This window comes from Portunus trituberculatus, chromosome 43 (assembly GCF_017591435.1).
Source record: "Portunus trituberculatus isolate SZX2019 chromosome 43, ASM1759143v1, whole genome shotgun sequence".
NCBI classification, from domain to species: Eukaryota; Metazoa; Arthropoda; class Malacostraca; order Decapoda; family Portunidae; genus Portunus; species Portunus trituberculatus.
In genome coordinates this window covers 11,206,911-11,224,451 of record NC_059297.1, presented here as the reverse complement: position 1 = coordinate 11,224,451, position 17,541 = coordinate 11,206,911, and the positions used below count along the sequence as shown (strand labels likewise).

General features: G+C 36.1%; 1 protein-coding gene across 4 annotated transcripts in view; it reads left to right on the top strand.

Annotated features, from left to right (window-relative positions):
* The window catches only part of LOC123518233, a 145,092-nt gene that overhangs the window by 88,674 nt on the left and 38,877 nt on the right, over positions 1-17,541 (top strand). For all 4 annotated transcript variants that reach the window (XM_045278953.1, XM_045278952.1, XM_045278955.1 and 1 more), the window contains 10 exons: positions 6,827-6,984; positions 9,932-10,107; positions 10,237-10,417; positions 12,504-12,663; positions 14,514-14,588; positions 14,937-15,186; positions 15,388-15,584; positions 15,825-15,946; positions 16,513-16,668; positions 16,810-16,988. In XM_045278953.1, the coding sequence (XP_045134888.1) occupies positions 6,827-6,984; positions 9,932-10,107; positions 10,237-10,417; positions 12,504-12,663; positions 14,514-14,588; positions 14,937-15,186; positions 15,388-15,584; positions 15,825-15,946; positions 16,513-16,668; positions 16,810-16,988 (1,654 nt within the window). The remainder of the gene's footprint in view (positions 1-6,826; positions 6,985-9,931; positions 10,108-10,236; positions 10,418-12,503; positions 12,664-14,513; positions 14,589-14,936; positions 15,187-15,387; positions 15,585-15,824; positions 15,947-16,512; positions 16,669-16,809; positions 16,989-17,541) is intronic.

Below are 17,541 nucleotides of genomic sequence, written 5' to 3'. Positions count from 1 at the left end.
ATAAAAAAAGAAGAAAATTATAAATTTCACTGTTACAAGATTATAATTAACAGAACACATGTGCCTCTATTTACTTGTCCCCCTATCTCTGAGCATGGCCACACTTAGGAGATGGCTATGACCCACAAAAGTTCACTGTCTGTAAGTTTGAAGCTGTGACCCATCTAAGCAGAATTGGTAACTATACTAAAACTCATCCGTACCTACCCATAGGGCGTTGGCCATGTCTGCCGTGAGACTATGCCAAATCTCCAATAAAAACAAACTACTCACTGTCCTGTAATCATAGCATTATCAAAAAAGTGTTCTCAGAACATTCAGAATCCTTAATTAAGTGGTAGATGATATAAATAATTGTCATATACGAAAATAAATTAAGCTAGTTCATATACATGGACGGTGATGTGTCATGTCAGGTCAGGCGACGTTGCCACTCACGACCCAGGTGGAAATTCCTGGGGAGGTGGGGGGGGGTGAGTCAGGTCGCCATGCACGTGTCGCTTCACTCCTCCTCTGGTCACTACCATGGAAAGACCCCCTGATGCTTCCCCGTCATACACTGTCTTGCGCAGCCAGACCAAGGAATTCATATTCCGCCTTAATAGATATTTCTTGCAAGAGAAAGCAAATCGGGCAACACTCTTACCTTTAACTCAAGCAAGGAACCACTCAATATAATACTCCATGTTTCTACTCGTATGTGCACTTATTTGACAAACATGTAAATTATTTGTCTCATTTTCATGTATATAACCAGAATCTTTATTGCATTTAATGTACTATATTGCTGCATAGGTATTTGGGTCTCTTGTGACTTATTTTAGTGAAGTAGAGAATGATCATCACTCCGTTTTCTTTGAAGAAGGTACTGGTATAGCAGTGGCAATGTCGCACCCAAGAGGAGCCACACCTTGTGGGTAGCTACGGATGAGTTCTACTATAGCTACAGAACTATCCCATTGCTTAAACTACTAATCTATAGTTGTCACACTATCTGCTGGGTCCTTTATGGCTCTAAAATCCACCAATTCCTTTTTCCAATTTTGTTGTTTCAAATGGTCTTAGTTATTTAAGTTATTTAGCTGCACAGATGTTGGATGGTGTTGCTAGGCACAGGAAGTGGGGTAACTCAGGGCTGAGTATGAGAAAATAAAGCCAGTGTTCTGAGTGTTTTACATATAATCAGACTTACCATGTTTCAGGACAAGTTACATAATAATGAGCACACTTATGTAATCTCCAAATATTTACCTCCTCCATTCACGCACTACCACCACTCAGACACACCAGGCATCCCTTGGGCCAGTATGACCTTGTGCAGAGCATCTCACTTACAACCCTAGCTAATTCTAGTCATTTACTTACCGTATTAGGTACACTTTATACTTAGAAGCAGGTGAGTTGCACTGTTCACTGTGTAATCCACAAAAGCCATATGTTTCACAAATTATCCATCATATTTAGCATATGTATATCATCAAATGGTATGCAGTAATCTCTTGTACTATCACCATTATCACTGGTTAAGCTGTACCCTATATGAGGGGTTTACAGGCATCCAAGATAGCTGAAGTATCTCTTCTGGGTCAGGTTTTAGGGCATAACAGTTGGTCCATGATGAAGTCTCTTCATCCTTTGCTATGTGTGACTGACCTGCCCTCTACCATCCTACCTCATAATGACAGTTTTAATACTTATTGTGGTTGTGATAAAGCAACTTATTAACCAATGGACTCCAACATGCTGATTTGCGTGAAATTAGGGTACATAATGCCAATTTGGTGGTTGCTGCTGTCAGTGTCATTGGCTATTGTTGGTCAGGCTTAATATCCTCCTACCAGTATTCCCAGTATGTTGGTCAAGTTATTGCTAAGTTTTGTGTTCATCACCCAAAATATGATTTGTTACCCAAGACATTTTTTAATGGAAAGTTTGTTTATAAAATTGATTTACTCATGATGGAAGACATTCATGACCTAAAGTTCTAGGGTACTGTTGAAAACATCTTCATATTCTTTTCCCATACTTTTGATAACATTTTGCACTTTGAATACTAAAGGCTCATTGACTTGTGCTGTTACCTTCATATTTGTCTGTTAATGTATGCTCATCACTGTCCATGGTCCCTTTTGCAACATATTGCTTCCATGTTTTTGGTCCTTTCTGACAATTGGGTGCATTCATTTAACATTTTTCTTCACTTTCTGATAAGTTGGACATCATTCTATTTCATAATAATATATCTAAAACAACTATTTAACAAAATTTGTATGAGTTTTGTGTGATTTATTGAAGGAATGTTTGTAAACTGTCTGTCATTCTCATGGCTGGTTATTGGATCTTCTCTGTGCTGTTTTCTTAGTTGGCCTGTACAGTGTTACCTTTTGTCAGAGAAAGGGGTCTTATCAGCTTGCATTTTTCATATAGTTTTCATTTATCCTATAGAATGAGAAAGAAATAACAAATTGTTTAATATATATATATATATATATATATATATATATATATATATATATATATATATATATATATATATATATATATATATATATATATGTATATATATAATTTACATGCAAGGAATAGAAGTGTGGCTACCATCACATTTTGATTCCTTAATCTCTTCTCTTCCAGACTAGGGATGCCGAATATTTTTATGTTTTCTATTTCACCTTTGCATAACTTATATATTGTTTGATGATACTTTTAAACATTAGAAATACCTACGTATAAATGAACTAGAATTGTACATTCAACAAAATGGTTGGTTTTGCATCTAGCACTACCCAACTCAGCTGTGGCTTCTTCACCTGCAATTCTCAAAGTAAAGTGAATATTATAGATTTTAAGACTTACAGTTTTGTCTTTGGATTACTCTAAAGTCTCGTTTCCTATTTCTTATGTATTACTGATTATAGTTTTGAGAAGTAACTTTCTAGGAGAAAATAGCTTTGCTTTTAATGTGATTTTTTTTTAGGAGCAACCTGTACCATTTAGCCAATTCTCCTGCATTGTCAGCACACAAAACAATTTATGACCAAATTCTTTTTCCCTCTACTGTAGCTTTCAGTTTAATTTAATTTATTTGATATTATATACATGTTGACATAAGCATAAAAAAAAAATACAGTACAGTATGCCTCAGTTCCTACAGAAATACTATTAAGTTTTTAATGTATATCTGTGTCAAAATATTCTTTGTAACTGAGTGTCAAATCTTATATATATATATATATATATATATATATATATATATATATATATATATATATATATATATATATATATATATATATATATATATATATATATATATATACAAGATTAAAGTCCATAATGTGGTATAAGAAGAAAATTTTGTACAGTGTACCATTGGTTTTTTAAATTAGTTCATTCCTGCATTCTATTCAAAAAGCAAAATGTTTGAAAACCAAAGTTTTTTTTCCCATAGGAATCAATTTAAAATGAATTAATCCATTCCCAGACTCTTCCATCCTGTCTTAGTGGTTTATGACAGGTGCTCCCACTGCTAAGATGACTGCTTCACAACATCTCTAGCTTAGAAATGATTTGTCCAGAAAAAAAATGTATTGAATGGACATTGTGGCACATAACTCATCAAAAGATGCTGTTTAGACTGGTGGTTCTTATTCTAGGGGACACACTTCCACTCTAGGAAGGCGTCAATAATTTCCTTGGGGAGGGGCGAGCCTTTGGGAAAAGCAGGAATTTTTCTAATTATATTTGTCATTCTCTTCATGAGAGCATGATGAAGTGATGAGAAGTTTATGAAAAATGTTGAAGTATCTCCTTTTTTTTTTTTTTTTTTTTTTAAATCTGGGAGGAAATTCTATTCCTAGATGCAGGTGAGGCATGGAGGGAAGGACAAATTTCTAGAGAGGGTGTGGTAGTAAGAAGGTTAAGAACCTCTGGTTTAGACCATTTAGTGAGGGAAGCCATATAGAGTAAAAGAGAGAAGGATCCCACTTACCATCTAAAAGTTGAATTATCCTTTTTAGTTTGATCACTTAGGAATTGACACAGGAATTGACTCCCCATTTTTTTTTTACCTTTTGATCAGAGCCTTTCCCACATAAAGAAAAAGAGAGAAATATGTAAATAAAATTAATTTCAGTATGAACATAAATTACAGTGTTTCCATATAAATTTCACTATTTCAAATTAAGTTGCATATCTTGATCAGTGATGGCTTCAGTAATAAATCACATTGTACCTAACATTGAATCAAAATTTCATTTCTTACCTGTGCCTGTTATATGCTTTAGCTTATCAGGTTTGTCATAGATAATTTTCTTACAACCTCTGACCCTTGAATCAATAGACTAATTAATGGGTTATGAGTTTTGTCAGTCATTTCCCAAAGTTACATCAATTGATGTATTTAAATGTGCCTCAAAATCACATAAATAACTATAATACTGTTAACAGTGGTTGTTATTTTATTATTATTTTTTTTTTTTTAGTATATAAAAAAGTATATATACAATATTCTCCATTAAGTGGGAAGAATCAGTGATGATATGTATATTATCTATTATTCTTCCTTTTGTACAAGTGATATGCTTCCACCAGTATGTGGTAACCAGAGAGTGGTAGACCTTGTTTGACTTTTTTACTCTTCTGTCCAGCAATTTCTATAACTGCATTTACTCTGAATCTATAAATCCCTTCATACAGCAAAAGATATCAAATAATGTTAACTATTAGAAAAAAAAATGGTACTTTGACCATTTTGAAATAGGACAAGTTTGTGTATAGCAGCACATGGAAAGGCATTTACATAGATAAGTTATTTATTTATCATTACAAATATTCTGCATTGTCATTACTATCCACCACCCTACCCTTGATAAATTAAGACTGCTGTATATTGAAAGATTCCCACAAGACATTCAAGATTTATTGATCATTGTATAAGGTTTGATTCTGTTGTAACACTCATCACACTGAAACATAGGCAGTCACATCCACTGAGCATCAGGAAGGAATTTGCATATTCACTCAATATGCTGCTAGGAAGACTATCCTCTGTGGCTGCATAAAGAAAATAATTAAAGAAATATTAGCTTTAGCCATGAAAAGACTGAAAGAAGTTGATGTTCAGAGAAAGAAGGGGCTTCAAAAGTTCTATACGTGTTGGTCCAGAATGGCAATGTACTATGAACCAAAGTATGCAATAAAGATCATGAAATATAAGTATAGGCAACCCCCGCTTAACAAAGGTTCACATAACAAAATTTGGCTACAACGAAGGTTTCCTTTTACTACCATCTGCTTGTTTAACGAACACCAAACTCGCTTTAACAAAATTTTATCCAGGTAATTTTTTCCAAGTTTGAAAGACCTCCTGTATCACGCAAGCCGACAGGCTTTTGAATACACCAGCGCCTCTCGTGGACAACACGTGCACCACTCACTCCCCCTTGTTCAAAATAATAACAGCGTAAGCAGGAGCTCGTCTTCCCTCGCTCTACATGCCACCAAACGCCCTGCAATGTCGCCTAACATTGCTAAGAAGACCAGGAAGTCTCTTACTTTCGAAGTGAAGCTGGATATTATCCAGACACGAGAGAGGCGAGAAAACTAATAGCATTATTTCCCACCATGGCTTGACTCCATCTACTGTCTCTACTATTTTCAAGTCAGCAGACTCTATTAAGAAGACTGGTGAGACTGTATCTTCCTTGCAAGCTAAAAGAACCACCTAAACTCGTGACTCTGCAATGGATAAAATGGAAAGCCTTGGGTAAATGTGGTACATAAGTTTTGTATGCGGTACAATGATGTGCCCTTTGTTTACATTCCACAGGTTGCCAGCTACCGTATTTCACGTTTTACTCTCCCTCCCTTCATAAATTTAAGATCATCAACATTATAAAGTTACTTACATACATACGTTAGTGTAAATTATAATGACTTAGTCTTAAATTAAACTGCTTAAATGTTTAACTTCATAATTTTCACTTTCGTTAAACCTTTTACTGTACTATGATGCACTCTCGCTTTGTTTAATCTTAATGGAAGCTCAAGTCAGGGGTTAAACTTGTTATAATTGGTTCGCTTAACGAAAATTCGCTCAATGAAGGGTTTTTTAGGAACGTAACCCCATCGTTAAGCGGGGGTTGCCTGTACAATGGTGTACATTTTATCTATTAAGTGTTATACCTAATAAACAGAAGTATTCTTTATTGATGTATTAAGGGGTTATTTGCTATTGATTTAGAAGAACCATACATATTGGTCATGAAAAATGGTATCTGCTTGCTAACTTGAACTAATGAAAATGTTCGTCATTTATTGCTTGGCTAATGTCCAGAAGATTCCCAAACAAATTCAAATGTTAGCCATTGATATAGAGCTGTGGTCAAGTAAATGTCATACTTCAACAAAAGATTCATAAGTACTAATTGGTGACCACAGTTGCCACAGGTATTATTGCCTATTAGCTTGCAAATGGATAAATTAAAGTAAGGGCAGCACCATCTTCGTCACTTGTCATCATGTGTTTCAACCAATATGTGGTTTTTAGGGAATTGTGTATTTCATCTGAGGTATCCAAAATCTGAGGTATCACAGTATGAGTAGTACGTATTGATTTTTCTTTGACTGTATCATTGTCTAATTTCTATTTCTTTTTTTTTTTTTTTTTTTTTCTTTTTTGCAGAATCATGTTAGCTATGTGTAATTTCATTAATCATATGTAATAGGATGTTATATAAGTTGAAATGAATTTTTAATATGCAATATTTGTTTTTGATCTTAGGTCTTATAGGACAAAGTTTTATTGTATTTGTTTTAATTGCAGGGACTGTCCTCAGAGGGAAAGGCAACAAAACTGGTGTTTCTGGCACGGAGTAGATTTTGTTAGTGGACGACAAAACTGGACTATAATATTTTCAGCAATTAACAACCTTACTCAAGACCCTGTTGAATTTAAGCATAATGTAGATCTTTATGCCAGTGGTAAGTAGATGTGCTTGTCTTTTTAGTGTGTGTGTGTGTGTGTGTATGTGTATGTGTATGTGTGTGTGTGTGTGTGTATGTACATAGTTGTGCATACTTAGTTGTACACTACAGTGTTTGAGCCGGGTTCATAATGTCATACCTCCATATCTATTTTTATCCTGCTTTTCTTTAGATATATGTAGGTTGGTTGCTGTAAAGTTTGCAATCTCATTTCCTTCATCTTTCTTCATAGGTTAGGTCATTCAGCTTTGGTATCATCTTTGTAACTATCTTCTACATTCTTTCCAACTTCCTTATATCTTTTTCATATGTGGGTATATATATGGAGAACACACCACTGCTCTGTATTCCAGTCTGGGTTTAATCATAGTGGTTAAGCTCTTTTTCATTATATATGTTAACATCTTGTATGTGTAGTCAGATATCCCAAATATCCTAATATTTGTTAACATCTTGTATGTTGCACCAAATATCCCATGTATATGCCTTTCTTACATTCACCTTTTTTAATAATTTACTAATTTTCTGTGTACCACAACGTTTCTTAATCCTTCCTGTGTCACTTAATTGTATGGTTCTATGAAATTTCCCTCTTCATTAAATACTGATTGATAGCTCGCATTCATAAGTTCACTCATTTCTGTTGTCTCATATATCCTAATTTCCTTAAATTAACGTGGTGATGATCACTCTTTATCATTTTTCCATTTATATACTTATAAGAAATGCTTGGGTTTCTCTTCATATCTTTTCACTACATCCTTTTCAAAAATTTTCTCCTCCCTTATCCTAATGTATTCGTTTTGTGCCTTTCTATTTATTTCCTTTCGTTGCTTCCTTAATTTTTTCCAAGTTGCATCCTTACACTTTTTAGCTTTAGCACATACAGCATTATGCCATATGTGTTTGCTCTCTTTTTACTCTGTATTCTGGAACAGTTTGGGTTCATCTTTGCTTTTATTCACTACATCTTTCTCGAAATTTCTTTCTTCCTCTCTCTTTACTTTGATATACAGTAAGTCCCTTATACAGTACTTCATTATCTGGTAAATTCAGTTACAGTGTTTGGTAATTACTGCCTTTGATTCTATTTACGGTAAGAAAAATTCATAGATACGTTATCCGCTCGTGTTTTGTTTACACCGTAGCGCCACCAGGTACCTGCTGGCCACCACAACAATCAGTCTCTCCCCACATTTCCCACTGAACATAAGTGAAATCCTTATGGCGTGTTTTTTGTGGATATTATTATCACAATGCACAGTGACGCACCCATAATGGCCCCAAAACATTCTGCAGACACTGCTGGAGTTGAAAAGGCAAAGCGAAAGAGAAGTAGTCTGACATTGCAGGTTAAATTAGATATTTTGAAGAGGAAAGAGCAGGGAGAAGTTATGTCTGCCATAAGTCAAAACTTGGGCCTAGTTCAGTCGACAGTCTGGACGGTGTCAAAGAATCATGGGGCTATAAAAGAAGTTGAGGAGAATACAATGGATCAGCAAAGCAGAGGCTCGTCTGCCCACTCAATGGAAGATGAGTAAGGGCTGAAATCCCTACTGTCCCTTAGCTTCAGGAGGGACTTCATCTGATAGAATACGTGGCAAGTGAAAGGCAAATGAAAACATTTTGTTTATTTCTTTTGTGCAGTACTTTACATTATTTTATATGACTATTTTTATGTATTTTCATGTCTGTAGGGGTGACTTTCGTTATGCTGGAACACATCTATTATTACATGTTATAATGGGTTCGGCATACGGTAATTTTGATTTGCGGTAATGTTTTCAAGAACGCATATGTACCGATAACGAGGACTTACTGTATTCATTTCTGACATCTTTGTACTGCCATCTGTTATAGTCATTTCCCTACTTTATGAGTTTCTTCCAGGCTTTATCTTTTGCCCTTTTAGCTTGTATGCATCTAGCATTCTACCAAGCATGTATTTTATTCTGAACTCTATAAACAGGTACAAGCTTCTTTTACTCCTGTGTTTGTGTGTGTATTTACCTAGTTGTAGTTTTACATGGCCTGGGCTTTACGCTCGTGTGGCCCCGTCTCCATATCTACACTTATCCAATTTTTCTTTAAAGCTATGCACACTCTTTGCTGACACCACTTCCTCACTCAAACTGTTCCAAGTCTCAACACATCTTTGTGGGAAACTATATTTTTTAACATCTCTCAGACATCTTCCCTTCCTCAGTTTTTTGCTTTACGATCTTGTGCTTTTAATGTCATATTCTTCTCTCAGGATCAGTTTCTCATTATCCACTTGATCCATTCTGTTAATCAATTTATAAACTTGTATCAGATCCCCTCTCTCCCTTCTCTGTTCCAGGATTGGTAGATCCATAACCTTTAGTCTCTCCTCATATGTCATCCCTTTAAATTTTGGAACCATTCTTGTAGCCATTTTTTGTAGTCTGTCCAACTTTCTTATGTGTTTCTTTTTATGGGGGGTCCACACAACTCCTGCACATTCCAATCTGGGTCTTATTATAGTACTTATCAATTTCACCATCATTTCTTTGTCCATATAGTAAAATGCTAATCCAATATTCCTTAGCAAGTTATATGTCTCTCTGAAAATTCTATCAATATGGCTTACCAATTGATTGTTTTCTCTCTCTCTCTCTCTCTCTCTCTCTCTCTCTCTCTCTCTCTCTCTCTCTCTCTCTCTCTCTCTCTCTCTCTCTCTCTCTCTCTCTCTCTCTCTCTCTCTCTCTCTCTCTCTCTCTCTCTCTCTCTCTCTCTCTCTCTCTCTCTCTCTCTCTCTCTCTCTCTCTCTCTGGTCTAGGAACCAAAGCTCCAGCTCAAGAAAATATGTAGATTTTTAAGGAATCTGTCTTCTAAGTGAATGATGGTAACATTATCATTTTTTATTATTATGCTGATTCATATAGTCATGATATATTAATTCAGATTTATGTGTGTTTTGCAGTTATACCTGGGAAGGCAAGCAACTTTAAGGTTGATGCCCTTGGACCTCGGGAAGTAATCTTGAAATGGAATCTCCCACACCCAATTGATGTGTTTACTGATGGGAAAGTCACCCAAGAAATCAAGTACAGAATAAAGCCATTCAGAAATATAGATGACTACAGTCCTTGGAAAGTGGTAAGATTAGTTCAACAATGAATTTCTATAATTGTTATATGTATATAATATGCAATGTGTTTTTGCTGGACATTTATTATCAATGGGTTTTCTTTCATTCTTTGCTTATTGGTGTTCAATTTATTTCAGATTGATACGTGGGAATATGCTCCCAAACGATTTAACAGGAAGACCTTCAATAGGACTATAAGTGACCTTAAGCCCTTCGTTGAGTATGAGTTCTGTGTGCGCCTACACACTGGGACGGGCCCAATCCGAGAAGAAATGTGGTCTGAGCCAGCTCTTGTGGTTAAGAGGACAAAATCCACTCGTAAGTTAGAAGTTAGATACTCATCTAAAAACATTTAGCATTCTACCATTAATTTTACTGTTTATGCTTTTGTGGGAGGAACACAACTAGTTTGCAGATGATGCAGGACTTTTGAGAGTAATAAGGAACATCAGTGACTGTATGGAATTGCAGAAAGATATTGACAACATCTGGGAATGGAGCTTAAGTGAAAATTAGAATTTAATAACAGGAAGTGCAATGTAATGGAAATGGGTAAAAGTAATAGAAGACCTATGTGGGAATATAGAATGGGAGAAGAGATTATAATGAAAAGGACTGATTATACATGACACCCTGACTCCAGAAAGACACATAAATGGGTTATTTGCTTCAACATACAAAACACTGACCAATATCAGCGTGGTGTTCAATTACATGGATAAGAATATGATGGAAAAGATCATAACCACTATGATAAGACCTAGGCTAAAATATGCAGCAGTGGTATGGTCACCTTACAGGCAGAAAGAATCCAAAGAACCACAACAAAAATATTCCCAGAAATAAAGGATCTTCCCTCTGAAGAAAGACTGAAGGAAATGGAACTACCAACTTTGAAGGATAGATGGGAAAGAGGAGACCTAATATCGATGTATAAGTTAGTAAACTTTATGAAAAAGATAAATGGACAAGACCTGGTATCACTGACAGAGGATGGAGATAAACAAACAATAGGACACTCAAAGAAGACTATGAAAAGTCAGTGGCTGAGGAACAAATTTAAGGAAAAGTTGGATAAATGTAGATATGGAGACAGGTCACTATGAGACCTGCTCAAACCCTGTAATATACAACTGGGGAAATACACACACACACACACACACACACACACACACACACACACACACACACACACACACACACACACACACACACACACACACACACACACGGCCCGGTAGCTCAGTGGTTAGAGCGCTGGCTTCACAAGCCAGATGACCGGGGTTCGATTCCCCGGCCGGGTGGAGATATTTGGGTGTGTCTCCTTTGACGTAGCCCTGTTCACCTAGCAGTGAGTAGGTACGGGATGTAAATCGAGGAGTTGTGACCTTGTTGTCCTGGTGTGTGGTGTGTGCCTGGTCTCAGACCTATCCCAAGATCGGAAATAATGAGCTCTGAGCTCGTTCCGTAGGGTAACGTCTGGCTGTCTCGTCAGAGACTGCAGCAGATCAAACAGTGAATTACACACACACACACACACACACACACACACACACACACACGGCCCGGTACCTCAGTGGTTAGAGCACTGGCTTCACAAGCCAGATGACCTGGGTTCGATTCCCCGGCCGGGTGGAGATACTTGGGTGTGTCTCCTTTCACGTGTAGCCCCTGTTCACCTAGCAGTGAGTAGGTACTTGATGTAAATCGAGGAGTTGTGACCTTGTTGTCCCAGTGTGTGGTGTGTGCCTGGTCTCAGACCTATCCCAAGATCGGAAATAATGAGCTCTGAGCTTGTTCTGTAGGATAATGTCTGGCTGTCTCGTCAGAGACTGCAGCAGATCAAACAGTGAATCAAACAGTGAATTACACACACACACACACACACACACACACACACACACACACACACACACACACACACACACACACACACACACACACAGTGGTTACAGCGCTGGCTTCATAAGCCAGAGAACCGGGGTTCGATTCTCCGGCCGGGTCTCCTTTCACGTGTAGCCCCTGTTCACCTAGCAGTGAGTAGGTACGGGATGTAAATTGAGGAGTTGTGACCTTGTTGTCCCGGTGTGTGGTGTGTGCCTGGTCTCAGGCCTATCCAAAGATCGGAAATAATGAGCTCTGAGCTCGTTCCGTAGGGTAACGTCTGGCTGTCTCGTCAGAGACTGCAGCAGATCAAACAGTGAAACACACACACACACACACACACACACACACACACACACACACACACACACACACACACACTAGATTGACTCCTTCTCCAAAACTTTTCAGAGAAAGGGATGAAGGAATGAAAATGCTAGTTCACTGTTACATTGGTATTATAGATGTATTTAGCAGCTCTTCATTTCTCACTTGGGGATTATTATTATTTTACCTCCAGGACCAATGGTCGCTCCCCTAACCACCCCAGGGATGTTTGAGATTGAAGAAAACAAACTACAACGGGATGTCTACATCAACTGGCAGACAGTTGATCCCTTGGAGGAAAATGGGCCAAACTTTACCTATGAAGTGCAGATGTTTGATGACAGCAATGGGAGGTATGTTAAGAGTCTTGTTGTTTTAGCTACTTCATATGTAAAACACTTTTTTATATTAAATGAATGGAATGTCCAGAAGGGTTCTGAGTATAGCACATGAGTTGTTAATCAAGAAGCATGTTACTTTTTGGTGGGAGGTGGGGGAAAGGAAGTAAGCTGTTGGGTGATTGGCAGTAAGCAGCCGCTGTTCAAGTGGTTTAAGATGGAATAAAGAATCAATGGGGTATATATGAAATCAGTGGCCACCAGATGTCACTGCAGAGCTAAGGGACACTCAAGCCAACCAAAACATTTACTATTGCCTTTTTTTATGTACTTAACTATGAAGCTATAGGGCATCATTAAGTGAAGTAATGAAATAACGTCTCAGTAGCACATTGGAGATTGTTTACCGTGATATATTTCTTGAAACCATAGCTAGAATGGTTAACATCTGGCAATTATATTCACATTTGATTTTACTATTATAATTAAAATTAAACTAATATTGCATTATTCACCCGTTTAGCATAATCAATGTGTATTATTCAGCTAGAGAAGTACTTGTTTAGAGTGTATTAGTCTCTATTTTCAATTATTTTGATGAATATCAAAGTGGGTCAAATTTTGCCACTGAAGATTTATCAGAAGGCTGTCTCTTATCCAAGACCTGCTGTAAAGAGTGTTTACAAGGTGGAGAGTGGGAGGGTTGAATCTGGACATGCAGCCATTTAGCCAAAACGAGGTAAGCTGGCAATATTTCTGTTCGATGTGGGTAATCTGCAATAATATAATCCTGAAAGGATGGATCACAGTACTATCAATGGGAGCTGTTGAACACGGTGCTCCATGGGGCTTAGTACATCCATCACCAATAGGATGAGGTCAGACGTCCTCCTCCGATGAAATCCAAACAAATATGAGTCATATCTGATCTCCAATGACGGACAGTTTCTGGGCTCAGGTACCTGCTTTGAAACTCATCAATATTATTGACACTAAATTTCTGCCAAAAGAGAAGTTGACTCTTAAAACACATATTTATTTACCATAGTCTAATGTGAATATGATATCTAGAGAGACCTGACAGTGCTGATATTGCATTTGTACTGTTTATAAATGCCAAAAAGGATAAGATGAGAGTGCCAGTTTTTGCCAACTTTACCTTCATTTTTCATGGAATTACTTCAAAGAGAGGAATGTCTTCTCTTATTTTGTATTTTTCTTCTGAAGCTTTCTTTTTCATTGTCCAACTTGTACATAAAGTTACTTTGACACATAACTGCTTTTATAACCATAGATGAATCACGGTAAGGATAGAATAATTTTTGGCTCGGTTGTCCTTCAACTTGTTGAGCCATCTTGGAATTAAGCTTCATAAATACCCCATTGGATGTGCAACATAATTTTTTATCTCCAGATTAATTTGAAAAATTCAAGAAAATTATAATTTTTCCTTAGTAGATGGATCTGGACATTGTTCATTAGGCTAACCAAAGAGCTACTTCTACCAAAATGACAAATGCTTGTGAATGAAATGGAGGTTTAATTGTTCTCTTACTATCTTTTGAAATGGTAGCATGTGATTTCTGTATTTTTAGAAATTATTTGTACATACATCTACTTCCTTTAGATATGTTAGCTGAGAATGTGTTGCATGTTGAGGAAATTTACTTACTTGAGTATGTTCATAGGATTCATTCTAATTTAGAATTTCCAACCCTCTCAGCAATAAATGTATTGATTATAGATGTCTGAGTTTAGTGAATTTTCATTTTCTATTTGATTTTTATCCATTTTTTTGCATTATAGGCTTAAGCTTTGGGAATATATATATATGCATAGATGTTTACTATTTGATTCTGTTTCAGGCGTTTGCGCAATCCACAGAGCACTGAACGTGGTTTTATAAAGTTTAGGAGCTTGGAAAATACCATAACTTACAGGTGAGTATTAAGATATTCTTCCAAGTTGTCTCAATTTGTATTGTCTGAATTGGTGAAAATCTGGAAGTGTATAAATATTACATTATAAGGATAAGGTAAATAAAAACAGACTTCTTGAAATGTGGCCATGACAGAAAGTCCTCCATCTCTTGCTATACAAAGCCTTCCTCTACTTTCCCCTATATTATATCTTTACCTAATTTTTCCACTGTTGTCTCTAAGGGAATAAGCTAGAAATTAATTGTTGTTATTGTAGGTATGTGAAATGTTGTAAGGGTTCGGGAAGTACACTAACAATTTTTGTCAAAAATAATGATGTTTCATCAAAAATTCTTATATATTTTCCAGGGTTGAGATTACACCTATGAATGATCATGGTCTTCCTGAAGATCCAAATGTGAAGTCAGTGGTGATTGTGCCTAATAAAGCATCCTTGCTAGATGTCCCAGACTACTTCAAGGTTATTGCTTATTCAGGGAATGATACCACAACTTACATGGCAAGGTGGCAAATTCCTGAGGTGACCCTTGCAAACACCAATATAGAAACAGTAACTCTATATTGGTGTAAACAAACAGATTATGAAAACCGTTGTCAGGTCAGTGCTTGGCTTTTTGAAATAACATATACAGCATGAATTTTTGTAAATATACTTAGGCTTGAAATAAAGAACATTTATTTATTTATTTATTTAGTTTAAAGAATTAACAGCCATTTTGCATTATGAGACTGATTTTTCAATAACAATACAAATAATATAATCATACACAATAGTCAACAGTTAAATTGAATCCCACAGAATAAATTAAGATGGGAGATCATCAGTGACCCAGCCTTAGGTGTGAAAAGTCTTACTGGCTACGATCCTTCATCTCGCCATATATTTGGGATTTCTGTCAACACCCACAATTCATCCAGCGGAATTAAATGGAGTGGCTGCATTGCCACTCACGGTGAACAACAGCCTGCAATAGATGAATTCAATTATACAAATGTGTAAGTTTGAATTTTTGTCATGGCTTAAATTTAACAATAATCATAATAAAGTTGAAAATTTTGCTTTGCTGTACAATGTTTCAGCTTTTAGAACTTTTAGAGTTGATTTTTGTGAATGTTAAAGAATTTCATCAGGATTTGGCATGAAGAGCTTCAGGACCTAAATATTGACAATTTCAAAAATTTATAAAGATGCTTCTTCAAGTTGTAGAGTGATGCATGCACTGTTTTATCTTTCAGGCTTTCATCAGAAGTAAAGTTGAAATGGGATCTTGAATGTAAGGCTCAAGCTGCACAACCAATTGCCTTCAACATTTCGTACTGTGTTCTTGAAAAACTTGCAGAGAAATGTGCTGAACCTGGTTAGTACCCATAATTCAGACTTTATCTTTTAAAGTTAGTTGTACTAATTACTCTTGGGTCATTCATCATTTAGCTGAGATCAGTTTGGTATAGTGAATGCACTAAAATTCCTATTTTGACTTTTTTTTTTTTTTCAGCAAAGACTCTTGGTTAATCTTTTCTTGATTGTAAATGAATTTCTCTGATCTCAGAGTATGATTCATACATTAATTCATTCTGCATAGAACTCTCAAAGAAGGAGGTTATGCATTCTGTTTTCTTGTTGTTATTATCTCATTCCACTTGTATTAGTGTAGTATTTGGCAATTTCTTGAAAAAATAAGCAGCATTAAAAATGCATCGTTGAAATGGTTTTGAAGGAAGCATACCACTATACAATGGAAATATGAAAGTTCTGACTGTACCTTGCACCACACTTTGTTTTTTGTATATATATATATATATATATATATATATATATATATATATATATATATATATATATATATATATATATATATATATATATATATAATGTGTGTCTCTGTGTGTGTATTAAATATGTACCTATTTTTTGTCTTTTCAGAGAAGTTCATAAAAGTGGATGGAGAAAGTACAGTTCAATATACAGTGAGGAACCTTCATGCATACAGAGACTACAGCTTTAGTATTGCCACCATATCTGAGGAACTTGGTCTTGGAAAGTGGAGTCGCAATGTTCGTGTGAAGACTAAACCTGCCAGTATGTTTTTTTTTTTTTTTGCCTTAAATTTTCTTAATATTTATCCAAAAGAAATCAAGTCAAATGTTGATTATTGCAAATATTGTTTCTACTTCATACTTTGGTTACTTATGGTTACTTATTAGTGTATCTTGATTCCAGAACCAAGTGCTGCTCCTCAAAACATCACTGTGGTCAGCAAAGGCAAAACATGGATCTATTTATCCTGGAATCCTCCACCAGAACCACAACAGAATGGAGATATAGCCATGTATGATATCTGGTATAAAGTGAAGGGGTTGCCAAGTGTCCCATCTTATGTAAAAGACAATGTTCTCCAAGTAAGTATCTTGTATTCTCATCATTATCATTCCATAATAGCTATCACATTGTTATTTAGATAAGAGTGGGAAAAAGTTATGATTACCAGTTTCTTTGATTATCTTTATCTTGAAATACTGAGTGTGCATCTTGTAAATTAATAAAAGAAAAAAAAAAATTAAAGGTGCAGTCAAAGTAGACTGACTTGATAGGTTTGTTTCATGGAGCAGGCAGGGTAGATCAATGTGATAGGTTTGTTTCATGAAGCAGTCATGGTAGGTCAGCCAGCTTTAATGTCAGATGCTTTATGTGGAGAGGTTTGGGAATACTGCATATGTCCCTCTCTCCTTATGGTCAGTGAGCACTAAAAAGCTGCATAGGACTCTGTTACTGAGAAGGTAAATGAAACAAGTCAAAAACAGAACATGGGAAGACCAAAGGCCAAATAACAATGTATTTAATACTTTCATTACTAGAGTCATTGCATCACTACTTTCAGTGCAGCTCTCCAAGCTCTGTCCAGCCCTTCTGCCAAATCTGTCACAAATAACATTCCTATAGGTGTGGTCTATT